The sequence below is a fragment of the Mytilinidion resinicola genome (assembly GCF_010093595.1).
Source record: "Mytilinidion resinicola strain CBS 304.34 unplaced genomic scaffold BDZ99scaffold_1, whole genome shotgun sequence".
Taxonomy (NCBI): domain Eukaryota; kingdom Fungi; phylum Ascomycota; class Dothideomycetes; order Mytilinidiales; family Mytilinidiaceae; genus Mytilinidion; species Mytilinidion resinicola.
The window spans coordinates 1788956-1809793 of record NW_022985437.1 but is presented as its reverse complement, the minus strand read 5'-3'; the positions used below and the strand labels follow the sequence as shown (position 1 = coordinate 1809793).

The 20838-nt window shown below is 52.1% G+C and overlaps 7 protein-coding genes across 7 annotated transcripts; 6 read left to right on the top strand and 1 right to left on the bottom strand.

Annotated features, from left to right (window-relative positions):
• Positions 1-2814: 2814 nt before the first annotated feature.
• BDZ99DRAFT_457153 (uncharacterized protein) lies at positions 2815-5643 on the top strand. The gene is made up of 2 exons (XM_033718625.1): positions 2815-5331; positions 5377-5643. The coding sequence occupies exons 1-2, from the start codon at positions 2863-2865 to the stop codon at positions 5503-5505; spliced, it is 2598 nt and encodes an 865-aa protein (XP_033584381.1). The 5' UTR covers positions 2815-2862; the 3' UTR covers positions 5506-5643.
• BDZ99DRAFT_15491 (uncharacterized protein) lies at positions 5516-7218 on the bottom strand. Its single transcript, XM_033712823.1, has one exon. It carries the CDS (start codon positions 7071-7073, stop codon positions 5811-5813), a length of 1263 nt encoding a protein of 420 aa, XP_033584380.1. The 5' UTR covers positions 7074-7218; the 3' UTR covers positions 5516-5810.
• Positions 7219-7352: 134 nt separating this feature from the next.
• Positions 7353-10159, top strand: BDZ99DRAFT_493239 (heat shock protein Hsp88). The gene is made up of 4 exons (XM_033723218.1): positions 7353-7582; positions 7634-7665; positions 7720-9682; positions 9747-10159. The coding sequence occupies exons 1-4, from the start codon at positions 7508-7510 to the stop codon at positions 10044-10046; spliced, it is 2370 nt and encodes a 789-aa protein (XP_033584379.1). The 5' UTR covers positions 7353-7507; the 3' UTR covers positions 10047-10159.
• A 1284-nt stretch (positions 10160-11443) lies between these two features.
• BDZ99DRAFT_513659 (amino acid transporter) lies at positions 11444-13270 on the top strand (the record flags this gene model as incomplete). Its single annotated transcript, XM_033724729.1, has 4 exons — positions 11444-11577; positions 11750-11924; positions 12022-12373; positions 12435-13270. 4 exons carry the CDS (start codon positions 11444-11446, stop codon positions 13268-13270), a joined length of 1497 nt encoding a protein of 498 aa, XP_033584378.1.
• Positions 13271-14567: 1297 nt separating this feature from the next.
• On the top strand, positions 14568-15164 carry BDZ99DRAFT_353978 (HET-domain-containing protein; the record flags this gene model as incomplete). Its single annotated transcript, XM_033714576.1, has 1 exon — positions 14568-15164. A coding segment is annotated over one exon (597 nt), but the record flags the coding sequence as incomplete, so codon positions are not given.
• Positions 15165-15948: 784 nt separating this feature from the next.
• On the top strand, positions 15949-17141 carry BDZ99DRAFT_565169 (putative zinc-binding oxidoreductase ToxD; the record flags this gene model as incomplete). Its single annotated transcript, XM_033727445.1, has 3 exons — positions 15949-16409; positions 16436-16474; positions 16549-17141. 3 exons carry the CDS (start codon positions 15949-15951, stop codon positions 17075-17077), a joined length of 1029 nt encoding a protein of 342 aa, XP_033584376.1. The 3' UTR covers positions 17078-17141.
• A 511-nt stretch (positions 17142-17652) lies between these two features.
• On the top strand, positions 17653-20639 carry BDZ99DRAFT_373440 (uncharacterized protein; the record flags this gene model as incomplete). Its single annotated transcript, XM_033714872.1, has 4 exons — positions 17653-17922; positions 18009-18806; positions 18862-18949; positions 19015-20639. The coding sequence occupies 4 exons, from the start codon at positions 17653-17655 to the stop codon at positions 20637-20639; spliced, it is 2781 nt and encodes a 926-aa protein (XP_033584375.1).
• Positions 20640-20838: the final 199 nt, after the last annotated feature.

Sequence of the window (20838 nt, the reverse complement as noted above, 5' to 3'; positions counted from 1 at the left end):
AGCAGAGATTATCGACAAGGTTCAAGCAAGGAGCTTAAAAGACCTCGCAGGATAGCATGCAGCCGACAAAGGACATCTTGTTTCAGAGCCTAGTGAATAGAAGTTGCGACTTACGGAAGCATCATGATGCGCACACGGATCTCTCAGACAAGGGTGTACAATAGGGAGACTGGTGTACAAGAGTTAGACGTGCTGATGGTGTGCGGCTACCAACAGAGGTGGTGGATGTTCTGGTGTGTTGGAAGGAAGACGGAGGTCAAGACGTTGCACAACAGCAATTTATAGACGTGCCGATAAACGAAACGCGAGAGCACGTGGGAATCAAGGAGCGTACACGGGAAGGGCGGTGAGGATAGTATCGGAAGGAAATCGGCGGCGGGGGAAGCATTGGCGCGGGAAAGCAGAATGTGTCCTCCATTCACTGTCGTCATCTGAAGATCACCACTGACTGATACCGATTGCTGTAAATAAAACAGCTTTGAGTTCCTCAAGACATGGAGAGAGTCACCATTGGTACTTCTTAGTAATAACTAGCACATCTGTGAGCAGTGCGGTGTAAGTTGAAAATTAGACGAGATTGATGATGGGGAGCCAGATGAATTTACAGATTGAAGTATATAGAAAGACAAGGAAAAGACGCTAAACATGATTGAACCCTAAAAGGAGCGCTATATCAAACATTTCGATTTCCTCCACGCCATGGGTATATCTGTCTGACTAGACGAGATTCGTATCGAAGGATGCCGTAGGCTCTGTTTCGTGCTGGTTTCGGTAGCACTGGTGGTTACCAGCCATATCGATGGTTTGGCGCAAGCATCGCTAACGACTGAAGGGGTGCCGGATCAGAAGGGTAGTAATGGTGCCCTCACCGGTACGCCATATAGTTGTATCTAGCCTCAGCAGCAGCGGCATCTCGCTGGGCCTTGACGGCGGGGGAGTCCTTGGGAGGTGGTGTTTTCGTCGAGGTCCGATTTGACCGGAACATCGACTTAAGCAGGTGTGTCGCGGACGACGTGGTGGATGTCGTCTTCACCGACGCTGAATCGGGGGTTGAGGTCTTCTCGGAGGCTTGGGAAGGCATGGCGAAGGTTTGTGATTGATTGGCCTGAGAGATGGATAGAATGAGGCTCAGATGGGAGGAGGGAGCAGACACTTTTCTAAATTCGGGTTGAAACGGGAAGGGCCAATAGGTGTGCGATGGCGGTTGATGAAGTTGTCTTTCCAAGAGCGATCTTGTGGCATCTTTATATACTCGGCTCCTTACATTCGTACGGTGCGTCGTAATAGGGCGCGCGCGGTGTAGAGAATAGTCACCGGCATGGTAGGCGCAGCAGCTTACGAAACCATCGCATGCAGTCACTACATAGCGCACGCCACGAGGGCGCGGATGTCTGCCTGAGTCACAAGCACTGAGGCTTGTCCGTCGAGCGCATTACCTTTGTGAAAAACAGGGGTCTCAGCAGCCGTGGTGATGGTGGAGTTGGGACGAGTGGAGGGGCATGCCCGGTGTGAGGTGCATCATGAGTCAGAAACTAAATCTGGACTTGGCATAGCGGCGTTTTGCACAGCATTCTACGTCGCATATTTATAATCATCGTCATATATGTCTCTTCAGTGGCTGTCGTATAGCTACTCCAAGATCTATTACGACCGATTCATCCAGTTAAAAGCTGCAGATCAAGCTATCGTGCGAAACCCGAGACCCGAACACACCTGGGGACGGCCGGCGGGAATTGCTTCCTTGTTACGGGAAGTTCCTGGAGAATTCTTGACCGGGTCGCTTGTGACTCCTGGTTTCGACGATCTTTGGCTTGAATCTAGATTTCCAGCGCGGCGCCGAACCGGGCATGCTGAGCAAAACTCTTGAAATCAGGATAGTTATGCCTCGCCAGCGACTGCACTAAGGCATAACTCCATCATGACTAGAGCGGTATGTATAATAACAGCTGATATTGAGGGTAAACAAGGACAGCCCTCATGATGGACTCACGAGAGATTTCTTGAGGTGCTACCGGAATCTTTCGCGAACATGAACTGACAGTGCCTTGCCGTAGATATCCGTACACGTTCCTGCCGCTGTCTGGGGCTCTAACGTACTAACGGAACCCGGGGGTAGCAGATACACTTCAAATCTGCGCACACCCTGTTGACGCTGTCTGGGGTAGCCTCGCAAGTTTACTAGCTGTCCAAAATGCCAAACTTCTCTCTTGTTGGCAATGCTGAAATTACTATGACGCAGCAGTAGACGAGTGTACGGATCTCTATGACGAGGCATCGTCCTTACACGTTCATTTGAAGAGTTCGACAGCGACCTTTAGTATCTGCGCGGTATCGTGGTTATGAAGCACGCTGTGCGAGATGTTATGAATGACTCTGGTGTAAAAGAGCTGGGCAAGCGAGCTGTTTTAAACGACCTATCAAGTCCGAGTGTTCGTTCGAAAGGGCGCCTAGCGCAAAAGGGTTGGTCAAATTTGAGGCGTAAGCCCTAGCAAGACTCAAACACAGTGACTTGTCAAGGGTCGTCTGCGGTTTAGGATTTTGAAGCCTCTCGCTGGTAAGGCTCGCCGCGATTGTTCGTCTGTTGAATGTATGTAGTGCTGATCATAGATTAGTTTACATGCTTTCGAGAGTTTGAGCACTGAAAGCGCATGATTGTACCGGACCTATCAAGAATTTGCCTCGTGGAACTAGCTGGGTGGCATGGCATGATTTCAGGGGCGTAAACGGCTCCTAGCGTGTCTATTTCAGGAGGCTGCCGCCTATCCATCCGATCCGTCGCCAAGACAAACTCGTACCTCTCCTGCAAATGTAACGTTGATCGCTCTCTCCATTTCCTTTCCTTTCGTTCATCGTTTCTGAAATATGGACGGGGACAAAGGAGAAGCACACATCCTAGACGAGGCTGAGATTATTAGCCTCGCGCCCTACACCGACACCGCGGATGAGCCAGCAGCGCCTCGAGATGAATCGGAAGCCCCCAACTTGGACTTCAACATCAATTATGATAATTTGGACGATGAGGACGACGATGACCCTGTCATAAACCCAAACCCACGTTCCACATGGACCGTTCTCCGTATTGCTCTTGTGGCGTCGTGTGTTGTCGTTCTTTTCGCGGGCTTCTTCCTGCTCTTCCTCCGCAAAGTCCACGTGCGCCACAATGAGCATATCTCAACCAACAGGCCGAAGCCGAAACCAAAATCCAGTCCCAAGGCTGTCAATTGGGTGCTCGACTTCCCAAGCCTTTATCCGCCAATCGTCTCCGAAAGCACGCAATGTCAGTCAGCGTGGGCGGCACTCTCTTCGGTCCCCTGTCACGAAAAGATCTTCAATCGAGGATGGGATGCTGGGAAGCATCTATCTTTCTTCGAACCAGACCCAATGCGATATGTGCCCCAACTATGCGAGCCAAAGTGCAAATCTGCATTAGAAAGCGCTTTTGAATCTGTCACGGCAGCATGTTCTGATGGAGCATCCTTCGACATCGAAGGGTATGAGGGCATGTTTAATACCACTTTTCTGGAGGCGGGACCTGTCGAAGCCGTAGGAGTACTTCTTCATCGCAACACGCATACTTGCCGAAACAGCGAAGTCGGTGATAGCGAATACGGCTCCTGTATGATCGAGCTCAACGAGCGATTCTACATATTAGATGGCATCAACTTTGGCTCTTTGGAGGGCATTGACGCGTTTCTGAGGAAAACTAAACGGCCTAGTCGAGAACGTGGCGGCTGGAAGTCTGGGACGATAGGTTCTAGCACTGATGGCGGATGGAAGAAGACGTACAGGTTCAAGGCTCCTGAGCGGACTTACGGTCCGGGCATCGGCTCTACAAGCTGTGGCTGGTGTATGTTGTCGTGGTTCGAGAATCACCTGAACGGCTGGGACGATGGCTCCGTTATCAGCCCCGACAGCGGCCTGCCTGTGTCCTTGCCAGAGTACATTCGTAGAATCAAAGAGGCCGGACAGCGATGCAAAGCGACCGAGTGGAACCGTATCTATGGCCAGGCCATCAAAAACTATCAAGACAAGAATCTTTTGTCAGAAGACTGGGAAGGACTACCATCTGGCGATTTAGCATTCCTCATCCGCAATGGACCCCATCGCGGCGACGAACCTATCAAGACCATTCAATCCACAGCAGCAGCCATTCGGAACAACCACTCAGCATTCCCAGATATTGAACCATACAATCTTCAGCGTACACTGATATGTCTCGATAACCTCGCGGCCAAAATCCAGTCTCTTCCCTGCTATCTCCATCTCAATATCACCACGTTAGACCCAATGATCAAGGATCCCAATGGTCTATTGAGATATTACTGCAGCTCCGAATGCGCTACTGCGGTCAACCAACAAGAACCTAGTCTAAGAGTCTGCATGAGATCCGATATCCGCTCGACCCCCATCGTAAAGCCGTTCTGGGACGCCTGGGGAGACGCTCGCAAAACCCACGCGAACGTATGCGTAAAAGAAGAACGAACCACGCAGCAGTGCGCCCCGGTGCTCTCATCGCTCAACCTCACTTCCTGGGCTTACGACGGCCGCCCTTCCGGCAACGCATTCCACCACGAGATCTCCCAGCGAATTGCCGCTCTAGATGCAACACCTATACCCCCTGTCGTCAGCGCAGCAGTCCACAAGGGCTTTGGCACCCCAGAGTACGACGCCCTCCGCAAGGAACTTCCTAAATGGCAAGAAGAACTCAAAAATAGCGTCTGTGCGCCGTGTATCTGGCAATGGGTTGTTGGTGATGGCTCAGTAATAACACCGCTTTCGTACCTGCACCAACTGGAAAAGGACTCTGCTTCCAGCGTTGAGGCATCCTATCTTGAATTCGCTCAGTATATGTACGCTACCTGTGATGCGCGCGGCGCGGACTGGCTCGGCGGGATCCCGTACGGCGGCGACGACGTCGTGTGGCGCGTTAAGGAGCAAGATGGGAAGGTCTCCCGGTACATTACTGACCAAGTTCACGTAGGCTACATGGGCAAAGAGTCAAACTGGCGCAGGGCGGACGAGCAGACCGGACAAGAGGGTATCGCGCTCCACGGATGGGGCTCGTTGTGGCATCTGCGCACCGCTATCCGCGAGTTCAAAGCGGAACAGGAGGGCGTGGTGCAGCAGTGGCGCAAGACTGAGGTGACTCATAGAGCTGAGGAAGACGCAAAGGTTTGGGGAAAGACTGCTTTTGGGTATTATTGGCTCAAGCCCGAGGATCGGGAGCGGGAGGCTTATAGCATCTTTACGTCTGAGGTTGAAGGTGAAGTCAAAGAGAAGAATCCTGGATTGAAGCTTGGTAAGACTTTTTGCACTCTGTCTTCCTGGAATCAGTCATTCATTAGCTATGTATCATGCTAACCCTCTTGCTACACAGATGAAATCGTTCAGAAGATTGGCAAGATGTGGAAAGCGCTCTCTGCGGAAGACTTGGAGCATTATATGGGTCTTGCTGAAGAAGATCGGAGAAGGTACGCAGTGGAGAAAGCGGCGTTTGATGCCTAGCAGGGACATAAAGAAGACCAATGAATAGGGACGGAAAGGCTCATATGTAGTTGTAGATTGTCCATGTAGTTGTAAGTAACCGTCTGATAATGTAGATCATACCATCTTGTTGGGTTATTATCCGATTCCATTAGCTACGTGAACTTTCGATCATAAAACATGAAGGCTCACAGAGCCGATTACTTTTGCAAGTCCGAGATGCTTTGAATTTGATCGTGAAAAGGTCTTTGGGTATAATTAAGGAAAGGAGCCGTCCTAACGCTGCCTGATTTATCGACATGTGCAATAAATCATCTCTATGTATTCTACACAGCAGTCGACACCAAAGACGGATCATGCAACTCGTACGGTGGGGGTGGCTCAGCAGGTATACTATCCCTCCCCGTCTTTGGCGCTCCCGCCGCCTCCGAAGCCGCTCTGTCCGCATCCGCCGTCCGTCCTCGTAATCGCTTATTCCCAGAAGCTCCCGACTCCATCAAAGGACGCTTTCGCCTCGTTGTTCGATCATCCTCTATGCTATCATCCTCGTTCAAGAATGGGCCTTGCCGCGTAGCCTCGCGAACTAGAGAGGTGTAGAGATCGCGCATCGCCAGCTCAGCAGCTGAGTAGTCGGTAGGAATATTACCGTCCTCGGACCCCTCGACGGTGATAGGAGGTGGCGTATAGAGTTTTATTTTTCCGTCTGTGGAAAGCGCAAATGCACCACAGACTACTTTGGATATGTAGACCTTCTTGTTATCGCCTAGTCGAAGCGCAAGATGCGCCGCCAGATATTCGGAAAGGGCTGTGGTGAAGGGTGTGTTGCTATTTGCGGATCGCGTCCCAGTTTGAGTGCGGCTTCCCCGTAATATCAATTTGCCTCTGGTATGAAATCCAGGAACGTCGTCGCGTGCAATGTTGATATCGATGTTCTTAAGGGCTGTGGATGTCAAGCTCGGAAAGCTGAGCTGCAGCTGCAACACTTTGATGATATCTGGTATTGTTTGACTCGACGATGCGTCCGTGAGGTGTGTGAGGTGGGATTCGAGGGTCGAGGTGAGAAACGTGGGGTTCGGTTTGAAGGGCGAGACTTTCGCGTCGAAGGTTGTGGAAAGGTAATTCAGGAAGATCTCGCGGATCGGGGCAGGCATGCGGACGAGGAGCAGGGGGAGGTGTGTGAAGTCTGCCGGCGAGGTAGTGACTCCAGGGTCACGTAGCAGGAGCGCATTGTATGAGTGTCTGGCATAGTAGAGGTCTACTAGGATCCCTCGGGCTGTGTCTGGTGTCACAGATTGAGTCGATTCCTGAGTTTGTGATTGTTGGTGGTGCTCATCCCACGATGAGTCGTCTCTAATCATAGCCCATTCGCATTGATGGAGAGGCCCGCAATTGGCGACAGCTGAGTCGGCACTTGCGAAGTCGACCTGCACGCCACGGAGGTTGTCGCCCTTGAGGACATCTCGAAGCCTGCGTGCATTTTTCCGGAGCGCGCGCTCTTGTAGTATTGGCGAGTCCCCATGGTAGAGTGGCGAGACGCGATAGAGGTGGTAGGTCGAGTTGTATAGAGGATACGGGGGGATATCCTCCATGATGGCGTGGCGAGTGAGCGCGTTAGGATCGGCGGGGAGAGTGTTGACGCGTACGGGCGCGCTTTGGAGAAGAGTCACGAGCGCATTGAGCGCGCCGGGATACGTGGGTGTTTGAGGCGACTGTTCGAGGTGGGCCCTTGGTGAATCGACGGCGATGTTGTGATGTGTTTACGCTCTGTGTGGTGTTGCGGCTTGTCCCAGATCACGTGCCTGTCCCGCACCGCCACTGCCCCGCCAACGCAGCCTGCGTGGGAGAAACTGCTCGAAATATCTAGAACTAGAAAATTGTAGCCTTGAACCTTGTTTCAAAACACCAACACAAAGGCGACTGCGCACCCGCACTTCTTCTCTCTCTACAACACACCCACTTACACTTTTTCAGACCACCATCCACCCTAAACACAGTCTTTCCACGCCTCACAGGAACCAGCAACATGAGTGTCGTTGGCATAGATTTGGGGACGCTCAACACCGTGATTGCGGTCGCGAGGAACAGAGGCGTCGATGTCGTACGTACAACACGTCTTGCGCTCTTTCTGGAATCTACTAATGCCTTACAGATCACGAATGAAGTGTCAAACCGCGCTACACCGTAGGTTTCGAATCTCAGCCCACCAAAGAGCTCCATGCTAACGCGCTTTGTCAGAACTCTCGTTGGATTCGGACCCAAGAGCAGATACATCGGCGAGGCCGCGAAGAACCAGGAAATCTCCAACCTCAAGAACACTGTCAGCTCCCTCACAAGGTTAGCGGGTCGATCTTTGAAGGACCCAGATGTCCAGATAGAGAAGGACTACGTGTCGGCAAACCTAGTGGATATCAATGGCCAGGTCGGCGCGGAAGTCAAGTATCTGGGCAAGACTGAGCAGTTTACGGCGACCCAGCTGGTGGCCATGTTCTTGACAAAGGCAAAGGCCACTGCGTCCGCTGAGCTGAAACTTCCTGTCTCCGACGTGGTCCTCAGCTGCCCTACATGGTACACCGACACACAGCGCCGAAGTCTGCTCGACGCTGCCGAAATCGCCGGACTCAAATGCCTACGCCTCATCAACGACACCACTGCGACAGCTTTGGGATACGGTATCACAAAACTAGACCTCCCAGGCCCAGAGGAAAAGCCTAGGCGCGTTGTTTTCGTCGATATTGGACATAGCAACTACACTGCCTCGGTCGTCGAGTTCAAGAAGGGTGAGCTCGCCGTCAAGTCGACTGCATGGGATCGTCACTTCGGTGGCCGGAATTTCGACAAGGCCATGGTCGACCATTTCGCCAAGCAGTTCAAGGAAAATTACAAGATTGACATCAACGAGAACGCAAAGGCCCGTGTTCGAGTTGCTGCAGGTTGCGAGAAGGTCAAGAAGATCCTTTCCGCAAACTCCGCGGCTCCGTTGAACATTGAGTCTGTCATGAATGACGTCGATGTCCGAGGTTTCCTCAAGCGAGAGGAGCTGGAAGAACTCGTCAAGCCGCTCCTCGAGCGTGCCACTGCACCTATCGAACAGGCTCTTGCGGAGGCCAAACTAAAGCCCGAGGATATCGACGCCATCGAGATGATTGGCGGCTGCACCCGTGTACCTTCTCTAAAGGCTGCCATTCAGGACTATTTCGGCAAGCCTCTTTCCTTCACTCTCAACCAGGACGAAGCCGTTGCTCGAGGTTGCGCTTTCAGCTGTGCCATATTGTCGCCCGTGTTCCGTGTCCGAGACTTCTCCATCCACGACATTGTCAACTATCCAATTGAATTCACCTGGGAGAAGTCACCGGACATCCCTGATGAGGATACTAGCCTCACCGTCTTTAACAAGGGCAATGTCATGCCGTCAACTAAAATTCTGACATTCTACAGGAAACAGCCGTTTGACCTCGAAGCCAAGTACGCCAAGCCAGAAACTCTCCCAGGCAAGATGAACCCTTGGATCGGCAGATTCTCCGTCAAAGGGGTCAAGGCGGATGCTAAGGACGATTTCATGATTTGCAAACTGAAAGCGAGGCTGAACCTGCACGGCATTCTGAATGTCGAGTCTGGCTACTACGTAGAAGAACAGGAAGTGGAGGAACCGATACCTGAGGCGCCAAAAGAGGGCGAGAAGAAAGATGGTGATGTACGTCCTCTCGATTCCTCGGCTGACCTGAGTAGCGACGCGCAGGTGTACGGCACCAATGGTCGTGCTCGCAGTAGCAGCACAGAGCCTGCCGTACCCCTGCGCGCTTCGAAAAGGCCGAAGCATGAAGTCCCTCCTGTAATGCCTACGTCCGCGTTACGCTTGGCACCAGATGAGCTAACTGATTTGAACCCACAGGCGATGGACGTTGACGCCAAAGACGATGCTGAAAAGCCGAAGACGCGAAAGGTTAAGAAGCAGGCTCGCAAGGGCGATCTTCCCCTATCTGCTGGCACCTCCGCCATGGATCAAGCAAGCAAGGAAATTGCGATGGAGAAGGAGAACCAGATGTTCATGGAGGATAAGCTTGTCCAGGACACAGAGCACATGAAGAACGACCTGGAAACTTTCATCTACGATATGAAGGACAAGATCTACACCACGTACGCTGACTTCTGCAACGATGATGAAAAAGCGAAGGTCAATGCCAAGGCAGAGGCAATCGAGGTAAGCTCATTGTCACTAATGGACTAAGTTAGGGATTTGTGCGGATTGGCTAACTTGTATATAGGAGTGGCTCTATGACGAGGGCGACGACACAACAAAGGCCGTCTACGTGAGCAAGATCGAGGAGATGCGCTCTGTTGCTGGCCCAATCATCCAACGATATAACGACAAGGTCGAGGAAGAGCGACAGGCCGTGATGAAGAAGCAGCAAGAGGCTGCTATGGCCAAGCAGGCGGAGCTCGAGCGACAGAAGCGGGCGGCGGAGGAGAAGCGGAAGACCGAGGCGCCACCCGAAGCCAAGGACGAGGAAATGAAGGACGCTGATGCCGTGAAGCCGGACGAGGTGGAGGAGCCGTCGACTTGAAAAGGGAGTTGATGATGCTGGGACGAAGGGCGGACGGCTGGTTCAAGTTTGATACACTAGTATAGCATGGATGGACTGGTTACGGTTGCTGTGCTCTGTGGATGGTAATGCTTCACGATAGAATAAATAGATATGCAATGAGTTGGGCGCAACAGGTACCCCAAAAATATACAGCTCAGCCTCCATACGCACGGTCTTCTAGGTTTGGTTTGATAGAAGCTAACAGTGTGCACAGAGAGACATGGACAGGCAGCCTTGGGACGTCTTTACTCTGGCCTTGCTGTGGAGCTTGGCTCTCTAGTCTGCGATGGAGTTCAGCTCTAGCCTTGCGATGGAGTGTTATCCCGGTCACGTGTGGGGTCCGGTCTATTGGAAACCGGCGTCTCTGGGCTCCAACTCGCTCCAACGCCATCGTCTTCTCGAACGCCATCGATCTGGACGCCACCCGGAACAGCCCGCGCCACCCACGCGTGCGGTCTTAACGGGGCGGCAAAGGGTCTGCGGATCCGGCGTGATGTCGCTCTCTGGGTGCTTTTTGCTGCAGAAGCGCCCCCTCTGGCTGCAGCAGCATCCACCGTGATGGCTTCTGGAACCACCACGCCACGTTTTCGACTCCGGCGGCTTCAGGTGAAAGTGCTTTGGGGGCTGGCTCGGCTCGTGGCTTCTGTCTTGCCGCTCCAGTCAGAGCCGCGTTCCCCTTCGACAACGCTCGGCAACGAGGCGGCTGGCCCGCCCAGCGGCTTCTGCGACCCTCGGAAAGTTTATAAGGCGCCATGGTACGCCATCAGGGGATCCGTCGCTCATCGCCTTCGTCCCGCAACTCCCGCTGCAGGCCACGGCAATCGTTGATTCGCGTAGGCTGGCATGCTTGCGGAGTCTTTGTCAAGCACTGCAGGGCGGAGGGTTCGGAGCGATTTAGTCAACACCATGGCCCGAGCGGCAAGGAGGTGCCGTTCGTCGGCCACGCCAGCGCCAATGGCAATGGCACGATCATGGAACACGGTGCTCCTCTTGTGCTGCTAGGCCTTGCCTGCTCTCGGTACCGCTTGTAGCACCCAGCAATCTCGCGACTCTCGAGCCATATGTCTGGCCTCGTCAAGGCGTCACGCCCCGCAACAAGGGACGCCAAAGCAACACCACCGTCGCGTGCGCAACCCAGCAGCCCGGGAGGGCTAGTCGGAGGAGTGGTTAACCAGGCCCTCGACTCGAGAACGCGGCCCATTTGTCTTTAGCATTGCCCTTGTGCTAGGCCATGTTGCCGGTTTTATCTCAATTCAAAACCCAGCTGTCTCCCGGACCCTGATTCTCGTTTCCTTTAAGAGCGTTGTATGCCACTACTCTCGGGCAAGCGAAGAGCAGCATACGCAGCTCTCGAACAACTCGACACCGAATTCCAAATGGCCGAGAAGCAGTTTGAGACCACCGTCTCCGACGACCATGTCGCCCCCGTCTCGCCAGAGTCGTCGAGCATCGACCTGGAAGACAAGGCGACAATGCAGGCCATGGGGAAGACGCAACAATTAAAGGGATCGTCACACCTCGTACTCGTACCCGCACAGACGGCTTGCTAATCCCATCAGCGGCGCTTCAACTACATCTCCATATTGGGTCTGTCCTTGACATTGCTGTCGTCTTGAGAAGCGTTTGGATCGTAAGTCATCAAAAGATGCTATTGTCCTCATTCATGGCTGACCTTGGTATAGATCACTCGGAACCGGTCTCTATGCTGGCGGGCCAGTGACCCTGGTATGGGGTCTCTTCTTCACAGGAAGCGGAACCCTTGCGCTGGCATGTTCCATAGCAGAAATGGCCTCCATGTGCCCAATCAGTGGAGCTCAGTACCACTGGACGTACATGTTTGCGCCTAAGAAGTGGAAGGTTCAAATCACTTTCTTGCAAGGTACGTTTAGTGAAGAAGTGGAACCATGAACAACATCTGACAAGCGCGGGATGGTGCACTGTCTTCGCTTGGCAGGCCACAATTACCAGTTTGACATACATCATCGCCGGTCAGGTCCAGGGAATGGTGATCCTCAACTGGGCTGATTATGGATTTGAGCGATGGCACACTACCTTGATGATGTGGGCTGTTTTAGGCATAACTTATGTCATAAACATATACGGAATAGGCCTCCTTCCAGCGACCGAACTCTTCGCTGGAGTTTGTCACGTCTTCTTCTTCATTATCTTCGCGGTGGTCATGCTGGTTTTGGGCCGCAACTCAGATGCGAAGTTCGTCTTCACCACATTCATCAACCAAACCGGTTGGGAAAGCACCGGTGTTGGTTTCTTCATCGGTCTCCTACCATGCATTTGGTGCATTATCGGTATGTGATCATCCATCCAAAGCTGCCTCGAAAATTGAGCCATTCTAATACAATCAATCAGGCTTCGACGGCGCCATCCATATGAGTGAAGAAACCGCGAAAGCGGCCCAAACAATCCCCAGGATCATCGTTACAACAGTCCTCATAAACGCTTCGCTCGCGTGGCTGTCCCTTCTCCTCTTCCTCTTCGCCATCAAGGACATCAACCTGGCGATTAGCACCCCAACTGGCTACGCCATCCTCGAAATCTTCCGCCAACTCACAAACTCCACCACCTCGGCCACCCTCATGATGTGCGCCATGTTGACTATCTCAATCGCCGCAATGTTCGGTACCCTCGCCTCAGTCTCCCGTCTGACTTGGGCCTTTGCCCGCGACGAGGGCCTCCCGTTCTCCAACTACTTCAAATACGTCGACCCCAAGTACCAAATCCCCACGCGCGCAGTGTCCCTTGTTAGCGTCGTCATCATTCTCCTCTCCCTCATCAACATCGGCTCTTCCGTCGCCCTCAATGCTGTCCTCTCCCTTTCTACCATCGGCCTCTACATCTCATATATCATTCCGATCGCCTGCCTCCTGTCCCTGCGCCTTCGCGTCGCCACATCTAAAGCGGAGCCCAGCCACGCCGGCGTCGACGAGGACAAGATCGTCTTTGGCCCGTGGACGCTAGGCCAATGGGACCCGCTTATCAACCTCTACGCCATATGCTACGCGACGCTGCTGGTACCGTTCATGGCACTACCATCGACGCTGCCGCTGACGAAGGAGACGATGAACTATGCTGGTCCTGTGTTCCTGCTTGTCATTGTGTTTGCGGGGATTGACTGTGCCTTCAGGGATCGGAAGCATTTCCATGGGCCGTCGAGGGAGGTACAGAGGGCTGTGCAGGAGGGTTAGACCGAGGTCGTTGAGACTCGAGTCAGAAGTGGAGAGTTTCACTGAGATGCATGTTGTATCTTTGGCAGTGGGCGCACGTGTGATCGAAGCGATTTGGCGGTTGTTTGTTGTAGCATTCAAGGCTTATGAGCATATAGATATATATGGAGCTGGAGGGAGCATTCGTTCAAAAGCGATACTACTCATCTAAATCAAGCATTCATTGTTCATTCCTGGACTTGGAGTTACTGCAGTGAATCTAGGGCAGAGCCTGACGATGCTTTCGTAATCCTGCTTATCATTTATCTCGTGATGCAAGCATTGTCCTTGCTGGATTCTATTGGTGAAGCAGAGAGTGGAGTGTGGAGCGATAACGATACCAATCTTGAAACGGCTTTGGGGTTCCAGACCTCAGTGATTTACGAAGTGATCTAGAACCACGTAAAAGTAGGGAGGGCCTTAAGCTGTATCAGGGCTGGCCCGAACATTATTACAGGGTGCCGGATAAGAACATGTTCCCTGGATCTACGTAGATAATGAAGCTGGGAAGCGAGTCAGTAGTACGGGAGAGTGTCTACTCCGCGCGTGCTAGATATCCTCCTCCACTTTTCGGGATTTGAAGAGGGCGACATCGAGCGAAGGCTAGCCCCAACGCTCTCTAATCTCTCTAATCCCATAGCCATATCAAAAGTCGACAGGGTCTTGATTATAGCGTCACGTGACTCTGACATAAGGGCATCAGAAACCACATCGGCAGCTTAAACCTTGACTGCGGCCTGCCTCATTGGGACTCTGCCCTCATACTTCCTTTCCCCTTCATGCTCAACCATGGCCACCGCCCGACTTCCACTCGAACAAGGAGTGGTTGATGAGCTACCGCAGTGTTCGCGATGCCGCAATCTGCGCAATTACATTAAAAGACAGCCAAGAGATTTCACCTACGCGATATCAGGCTTCACAGACGCCGGAGACTGCACGGCCTGTCAGCTTATTCGAAGTATCATGGCCCATTACGATATTAGCACTGATTACATTTACTGTCTTGGGAAACTTTCAGGTCCAATTCAGCTGTCTTTTGACCGACCCGAAGGAAGGACTATCGAGATTTATACACGGCCAGGTTCGACGTCGCCTGGTTTGGACGATATTCCACTGATGCCACTCCTCAGGCAAGCCCAAAGGCGCTCTTCCCGGAATAGGGTTTGTTACCGAGGTCCCTGATGTCTCATCTTCAGAGACAAGCTTGAGTCATGTTTAGTCCTGGTTGACGGATTGCACTCAAAACCATACGCGCTGTGGTTCTAGCGATTTAAAGTCGCTGCCTACACGCGTGATCAATGTTGGCCAGGACGAATCGGCCGTGTTTCTGTGGGAGACAGAGGGCAAATCAGGCAAGTATGCAGCACTGAGCTACTGCTGGGGTGACAGCAGGGCCATTCTCAAGACTACTCGAGAGAATTTGGGATCCAACAAGGCCAGCATCGAGCTTTCTTTGCTTCCGCAGACAGTGCGGGATGCCGTGGAAATCACTAGGCGGTTGAATATACCGTACCTATGGGTCGACGCCCTTTGTATCATTCAAAGGGACGAGGAGGATTGGGCACGCGAGTCGGGAAACATGTGCAATTGTTACTCCAACGCGTATCTAACCATATCCGCTTCGCGCTCTTCTGAAGCTTCCGAAGGCTGCTTCGGCATGCAGAATCTATGGGGCGGGCCACCCCACGAATTCAATTACATGGGCGAATCTGTCTACACACGAGTCGCAAAGAAAAACACGTACTTCCACCAAGAGCCGGAACATCTTTCCGATACAAGCACAGAACCCATCAACTCTCGGGCGTGGACGTTGCAGGAGACGCTATTGTCTAATCGCACTGTATTCTACACATCCAAAGAGCTCGTTTGGGAGTGCAATGAAGGCTATGTGTGTGAGTGCGGAGTCAATTATAAGGACGTGATGAACGCGGGTACGGAAATATCGACGCGGCTCCGTACGATGAGAATGCCCAGCCACACATTCACGACTACGAGAGTGTCTTCGGTCCCAACAAGGACAACTGTTTACCGCCTTTAGCATGCTATGGTGGAGATGTATATGACAAGATATCTGAGCTATCCCGGTGACAAGCTGTCCGCCCTTTCAGGTCTCGCAGAGCGATTCAATCACTTCCTGTTCAGTGCGGATGGATTGGAAGTCGACGACGCTTGGAAGAGGATTGGTTTGGCTGTGCTGTCTTTATGGGGCGGTCCTAAAGAGCATTGGAAGTTCTCAGACACAATGAAAATGGAGGCCGTAAGGTTAGTTTAACGCGCTGTATTGGCAACGAATTAAGGATAGCTTAGTTGACGAAATCAATACTCTCGGTACGTACACTTTCTTCCCACTGTCATGAGTGCTTCAATACCGGTCATGCTTGTTTCTCTATTATCTTGAAAAGGGACAGAGACGGACGAAAAAAGGAGGACGACACGAGCCATGGAGACAGACCGGCCGGCGGATGAATCGACCTCCCGGCGGCGAAATGTAAGAATGGAGAGAGCAGTAAATCACGTGCCTTGTATCATACACAGCACCTATTTATCATCTTATGCACAACAGTATTTTTCTGCATTCTACCAAGAGCAGTTCTTTGTCTCAATCGGATTATCACTCCTGAGTTATCTGCTCATCACCTGTCGAACTTTGAACCTCCAAAATGAAAGCCTACAAGCTCCTTTCTAAAGGCAATGCCGCCGTCGTTGATGCGCCCAAGCCAGCTCTTCGCCCTGAGTACATCCTTGTCAAAGTCGCCTGCGTTGCTCTGAACCCCACAGACTGGAAGAACATCCAATATACAGACTTCAACGAGGAGACGCCGCTGACGGTAGGCTGTGACTTCGCCGGTATTGTCGAGGAAGTCGGCAATTTGGTGACCCGGCCTTTCAAACCGGGTGATCGAGTCTGGGGTTTTGCGCACAGCTGCCACACCGCGCAGCCCGAGGATGGCGCGTTTGCGGAGCATGTAGTGGCGAAGGGGGATCTGGCCTTGAAGATTCCGGACCACATGGGGTTTGAAGAAGAGGCATCGCTGGGTTTGCAGGTGTATACGGTGGGGCAGGGGCTGTGTCAGAGCTTGCAGCTACCATGGCCGACGGAGCCTGTGAAGCCCGAGGATAGGTTCCCGATTCTGATCTATGAGGCAGCACGGCGATGGGGACGCTGGCGATTCAGATGGCAAAGCTGTGAGTGGCCCCAATGAACCTCGGTCGAAGGTATGAAAAGCGATTCCTGTGGACAAAGCGTTGACGTAGGCTAGATCCGGCCTTGAAGTTATAACCACCTGTTCGCCCCATAACTTCGACTGCGTAAAGTCACTCGGCGCAGACAAGGTTTTTGACTATAAGTCGCCCACCGTCGGCTCTGACATTCGCCAGTTTACCAATGATAAACTGCGCTACGTGTGGGACACCATCGCGGAGGGCCAAGCCCCTCAGATCTGTGCCGATGCCCTATCCTCCTCCTCTGACTCCACTCTACACTACAGCGCCCTTACGTTGGTTGAGTTTCCGCGTGCGGACGTTAAGACTGACGTCACGCTTGGTTACACTATCTTCAACGAGGCGTTTGACGTGTTTGGCAGCTTTAGGGTGGAGGCGATGCCGGCCAATTTTGAGTTTGCGAAGAAATGGGGCCCCGTAGCGGCGAAGCTTTTTGAGGAGAAAAGGGTTGTCCCGCATCCGCTCGAAGTGCGAAATGGGCTAGAAAATATTGGCGAGGGTTTGAAGGATTTGGAGAAGGGAAGGGTCAGTGCAAAGAAATTCGTGTATCGAGTTGGTAATTGGTAGATTGCGCTATTTGAGTGGTTTGACGATGAGTTCTTGAAGAAGATTTCGCCCGTATACATATAAAAGATCCAAAGTGATATTTTATCCTTAGCATTCAGTTTCCTGTGCTCAGTGCTTTCTCTATTCCCCAGCAGTAAGATAGTGCTGTAACGTTGAGGAGTACTAGTTTAAGAATGCAGTCAGGAGGGTCGGAATGAAAGAAGCCTGCAGCGAGGCTATACGAAGGAGACGTATCTCGCTCTGCCGTAGAGGCGAATACATGAAGCAATTGTGGTGTTGTCGTTGGCTTGGTGGTGAAAATAGAGTCAGCCTTGGCGCCTCATCAGATGGAAAGGGAAAAGCGTGACCTGGCGTGTCGTCATCAATTCAATCTACGCGCATTCACGCGTCAAAGATCGCCCCTTTGCACCACGAGCACCCAACCCACGCCTTGCAACCCGCCGTGCCATCACTGTATCAAAAGACCGTGCTGAACATATTTGTACGGCTTTTTGGACACGCATTGCCCACTACATTCGTTAGATGCACCTTTAAGCCGCCACCTCCGCTACGCGTACCAATTGCTCCAAGAAGCCATGGTCTCTTCGTCCATCACTGCCGCTGACACCGCGTCGCAAAAGTCCACACCCGCTTCGTCTCCGCCCTCCATCGAAATGGAGGACGTGGATCATGGCGTCTCGAAGGAGATGCTAGCAGAAGAGGAACAAATGCGGTTGCGCCGCGAGAAAGAAGATGCGAAGCGGGAAGCAAAGTTGGAGAAAGAAAGAAAAGAGGATCTACAAGGTGGGAAAGAGGTTCTGGATACCAAGTTCAAAGCGTTGGAACATCTCATGAACAAAAGCAAGGTTCGTTGCCCAGGTGCTTATGCGGATGTTTAATTGCAAGAATCCAGCCCGTTCAGTTCGACTTGCTGATCATTCATACATTATAGCTTTTTGCTACAGTTATGCTCGCTCAAATGCAACGCCAAGAGGAAGAAGAGAAGGTCCGCGACGAGAAGACACAAGGTCAGGCACGAAAACGAGAAGAAAAAGCAGAAAAGGCTGCCGCCGAGTCTCAGCGTCGTGCGACACGAGCTGCAGCAATTACAAATGGGGACGATACCACTGAAGCCCACGCTGATCGGAAATCGTTGCCCACGCGAGGGCGCGGACGGCCAAATAAGGGCGCGAAAATCTCGGATTTCTTCAAGAAAGAGGATATCGAGCAAAAGACTAGCAACGCGAACGTTGTAGATGCCCTGCAAGAAGCCACCGCTGAAGAAGACATCCATACAAGCGAACTTGGCGTCCAAAATCTCAAATCGGCACGTCAGCCGAGCTTGGTGACTGGAGGCACTATGCGATCGTATCAGCTGGAAGGGCTTGAGTGGCTGATATCGTTATACAACAATGGAATAAATGGCATCTTGGCGGACGAAATGGGATTGGGCAAGACGATTCAAACCATTGCATTCCTTGCTCACTTGAGGGAGAAGAAGTCGTATGGACCGTTTCTCATTGCTGCTCCGCTAAGTACAACCAGCAATTGGGTGGAAGAGTTCAGTAAATGGACACCCTCTGTCCCAGTCGTGTTATACCATGGGACTAAACAAGAACGGCAAAAGATTCGAACTCAAAAGTTCAAGCATCCAGGGACTAGCGAGTTTCCTGTCGTGATTACTAGCTATGAGATTTGCATGAACGATCGCAAGTTCTTAACTGGATTTGGGTGGCAATTCATTATCATTGTGAGTACCGACGTCCGTGGAATATCATCAGAAATAATCCTAACTGAAATTCCAGGATGAAGGTCATCGAATCAAGAATCTTGATTGTCGATTGATTCGGGAACTCCAGTCGTATCAATCTACCAACCGCCTTCTGATCACAGGTAAGACAATCCTCTACCAGAGGTCTTAGTTAGACATTTTATCAATAGATCTAATCAGTCCTCAGGAACACCTCTCCAGAACAACCTCACCGAGCTTTGGTCACTTCTTCATTTCTTGATGCCAACCATCTTCGATAAACTATCTTCATTCGAAAGCTGGTTCGATTTCTCCGCACTAAAGGACCGACAGGGATACGAAAGCCTCTTCTCGGAAGAACGCCAAAAGTATCTTGTTGCTTCACTACATGCAGTCCTCAAACCTTTCTTGCTTCGAAGAGTGAAGATGGACGTGGAGAACCTCATGCCGAGAAAGCGCGAATATGTGTTATTCGCACCCCTCACTCCTATGCAGAGAGAACTCTACCAGGCCATTCTCGATGGAACAAGTCGCGAGTTCCTCGAAGACAAAGCTCTTGAACGTCTGAGTATTGGAGGCAGTGGGACTAGTACCCCCCGCAGCGCGCGTAGCACCGGGAGTCTTAAGCGCAAGGCTCTTGAAAATGGTGCCGATACCCCCAATAAGAGTGCCAAAATCTCGCGGGAATCAACTCCCGTGTCGACCAAAAGAGGCCGTGGACGACCCCGCCAGAGCTACGAGGAAGTCAGCGACCAGAAGTACTTTGCACAGCTCGATGCCGAAGTCTCATCTCCGGAGGAAGAAGAGCTTAACTCTGAAGCCGTCGAGGAGAAGGTCCGAGCTACAACCCTTGCTATTGCGAAACGTCAAATTGGCGCCAAAAAGCTGCAAAATCCTATCATGCAACTCCGCTTATGCTGCAACTCCCCTTATAACTTCTTCAATCCTTTTATATCAACGTCATCTGAAGGCGGTGAAACCTTTGCGACAGAGACGGAGCCAGATGAGACTCTCGTCACATCGTCGGGAAAGATGCTACTTTTGGACTCTCTGCTTTCCGAATTACTGAAGCGTGGACACAAGGTACTCATATTCAGTCAATTTACTACGCAACTTGACCTTCTCGAGTCCTACTGCAACTCCCTCCGAAATTGGCGAGTCTGCCGCATTGATGGTAGCGTTCCGCAGTCGGTGCGCCAGGAGCAGATCCGGGTCTTCAACAAACCTGCTGTCACAGACACCCGGAAACGGAACAAGGCTGCGGCAGATGGCGATGACGAGGAGCCGAGCAACATCTTCCTCCTCAGCACCCGTGCTGGCGGTCAAGGAATCAATCTGGCTGCGGCAGATACTGTCATCTTATTCGATAGCGACTGGAACCCGCAGCAGGACTTGCAGGCCCAGGATCGAGCGCATAGGATTGGCCAAACGCGCAACGTGATCGTATATCGCTTTGCCACGAGAAATACTGTTGAGGCAAAACTGCTGGAGAGCGCTGAGGGAAAGAGGAGACTGGAGAAGTTGGTCATCCGCAAGGGAGGGGTGAGAAATGGGAAGGGGTCGAGCAAAAAGGGAGATGCAGAAGTAGGGTCTAGGGAGGAGTTAGAAGACCTTCAAAAGTTGCTGCGGCGGGCCGACGGCGAGAGGTTCGATGTTGATGACGGGGTTAACGGCGGATTACTACCAGGAAAGGAGTTGGAAATTCTACTGGACAGGAGCGAGGAGGCGTATGATAGGGCCGAGAAAGGATTGGATATCGGCGGAGAGGGATCAGTGTTCAAGGCCGTGGAGAAGAAAGGCGAGGGAGCACTATTGGATGGCTTGAAGGCTTGAAAGATGGATATTACGACTAAAAAGGTTAGATGACCACTGCACATGGGGTTGTTCACGATGCAAAGGACTGTATGTTTGCCGCGTCTCACGCGCACATCAAGTCGCCAAATCAAATCTTTCCTAAACCCCATACTCACTTCCATTTCAGAGTCTCCATCTCGCCTCATTTGGTAAGCTCAAAAATCTTGGGTTGGCCCCT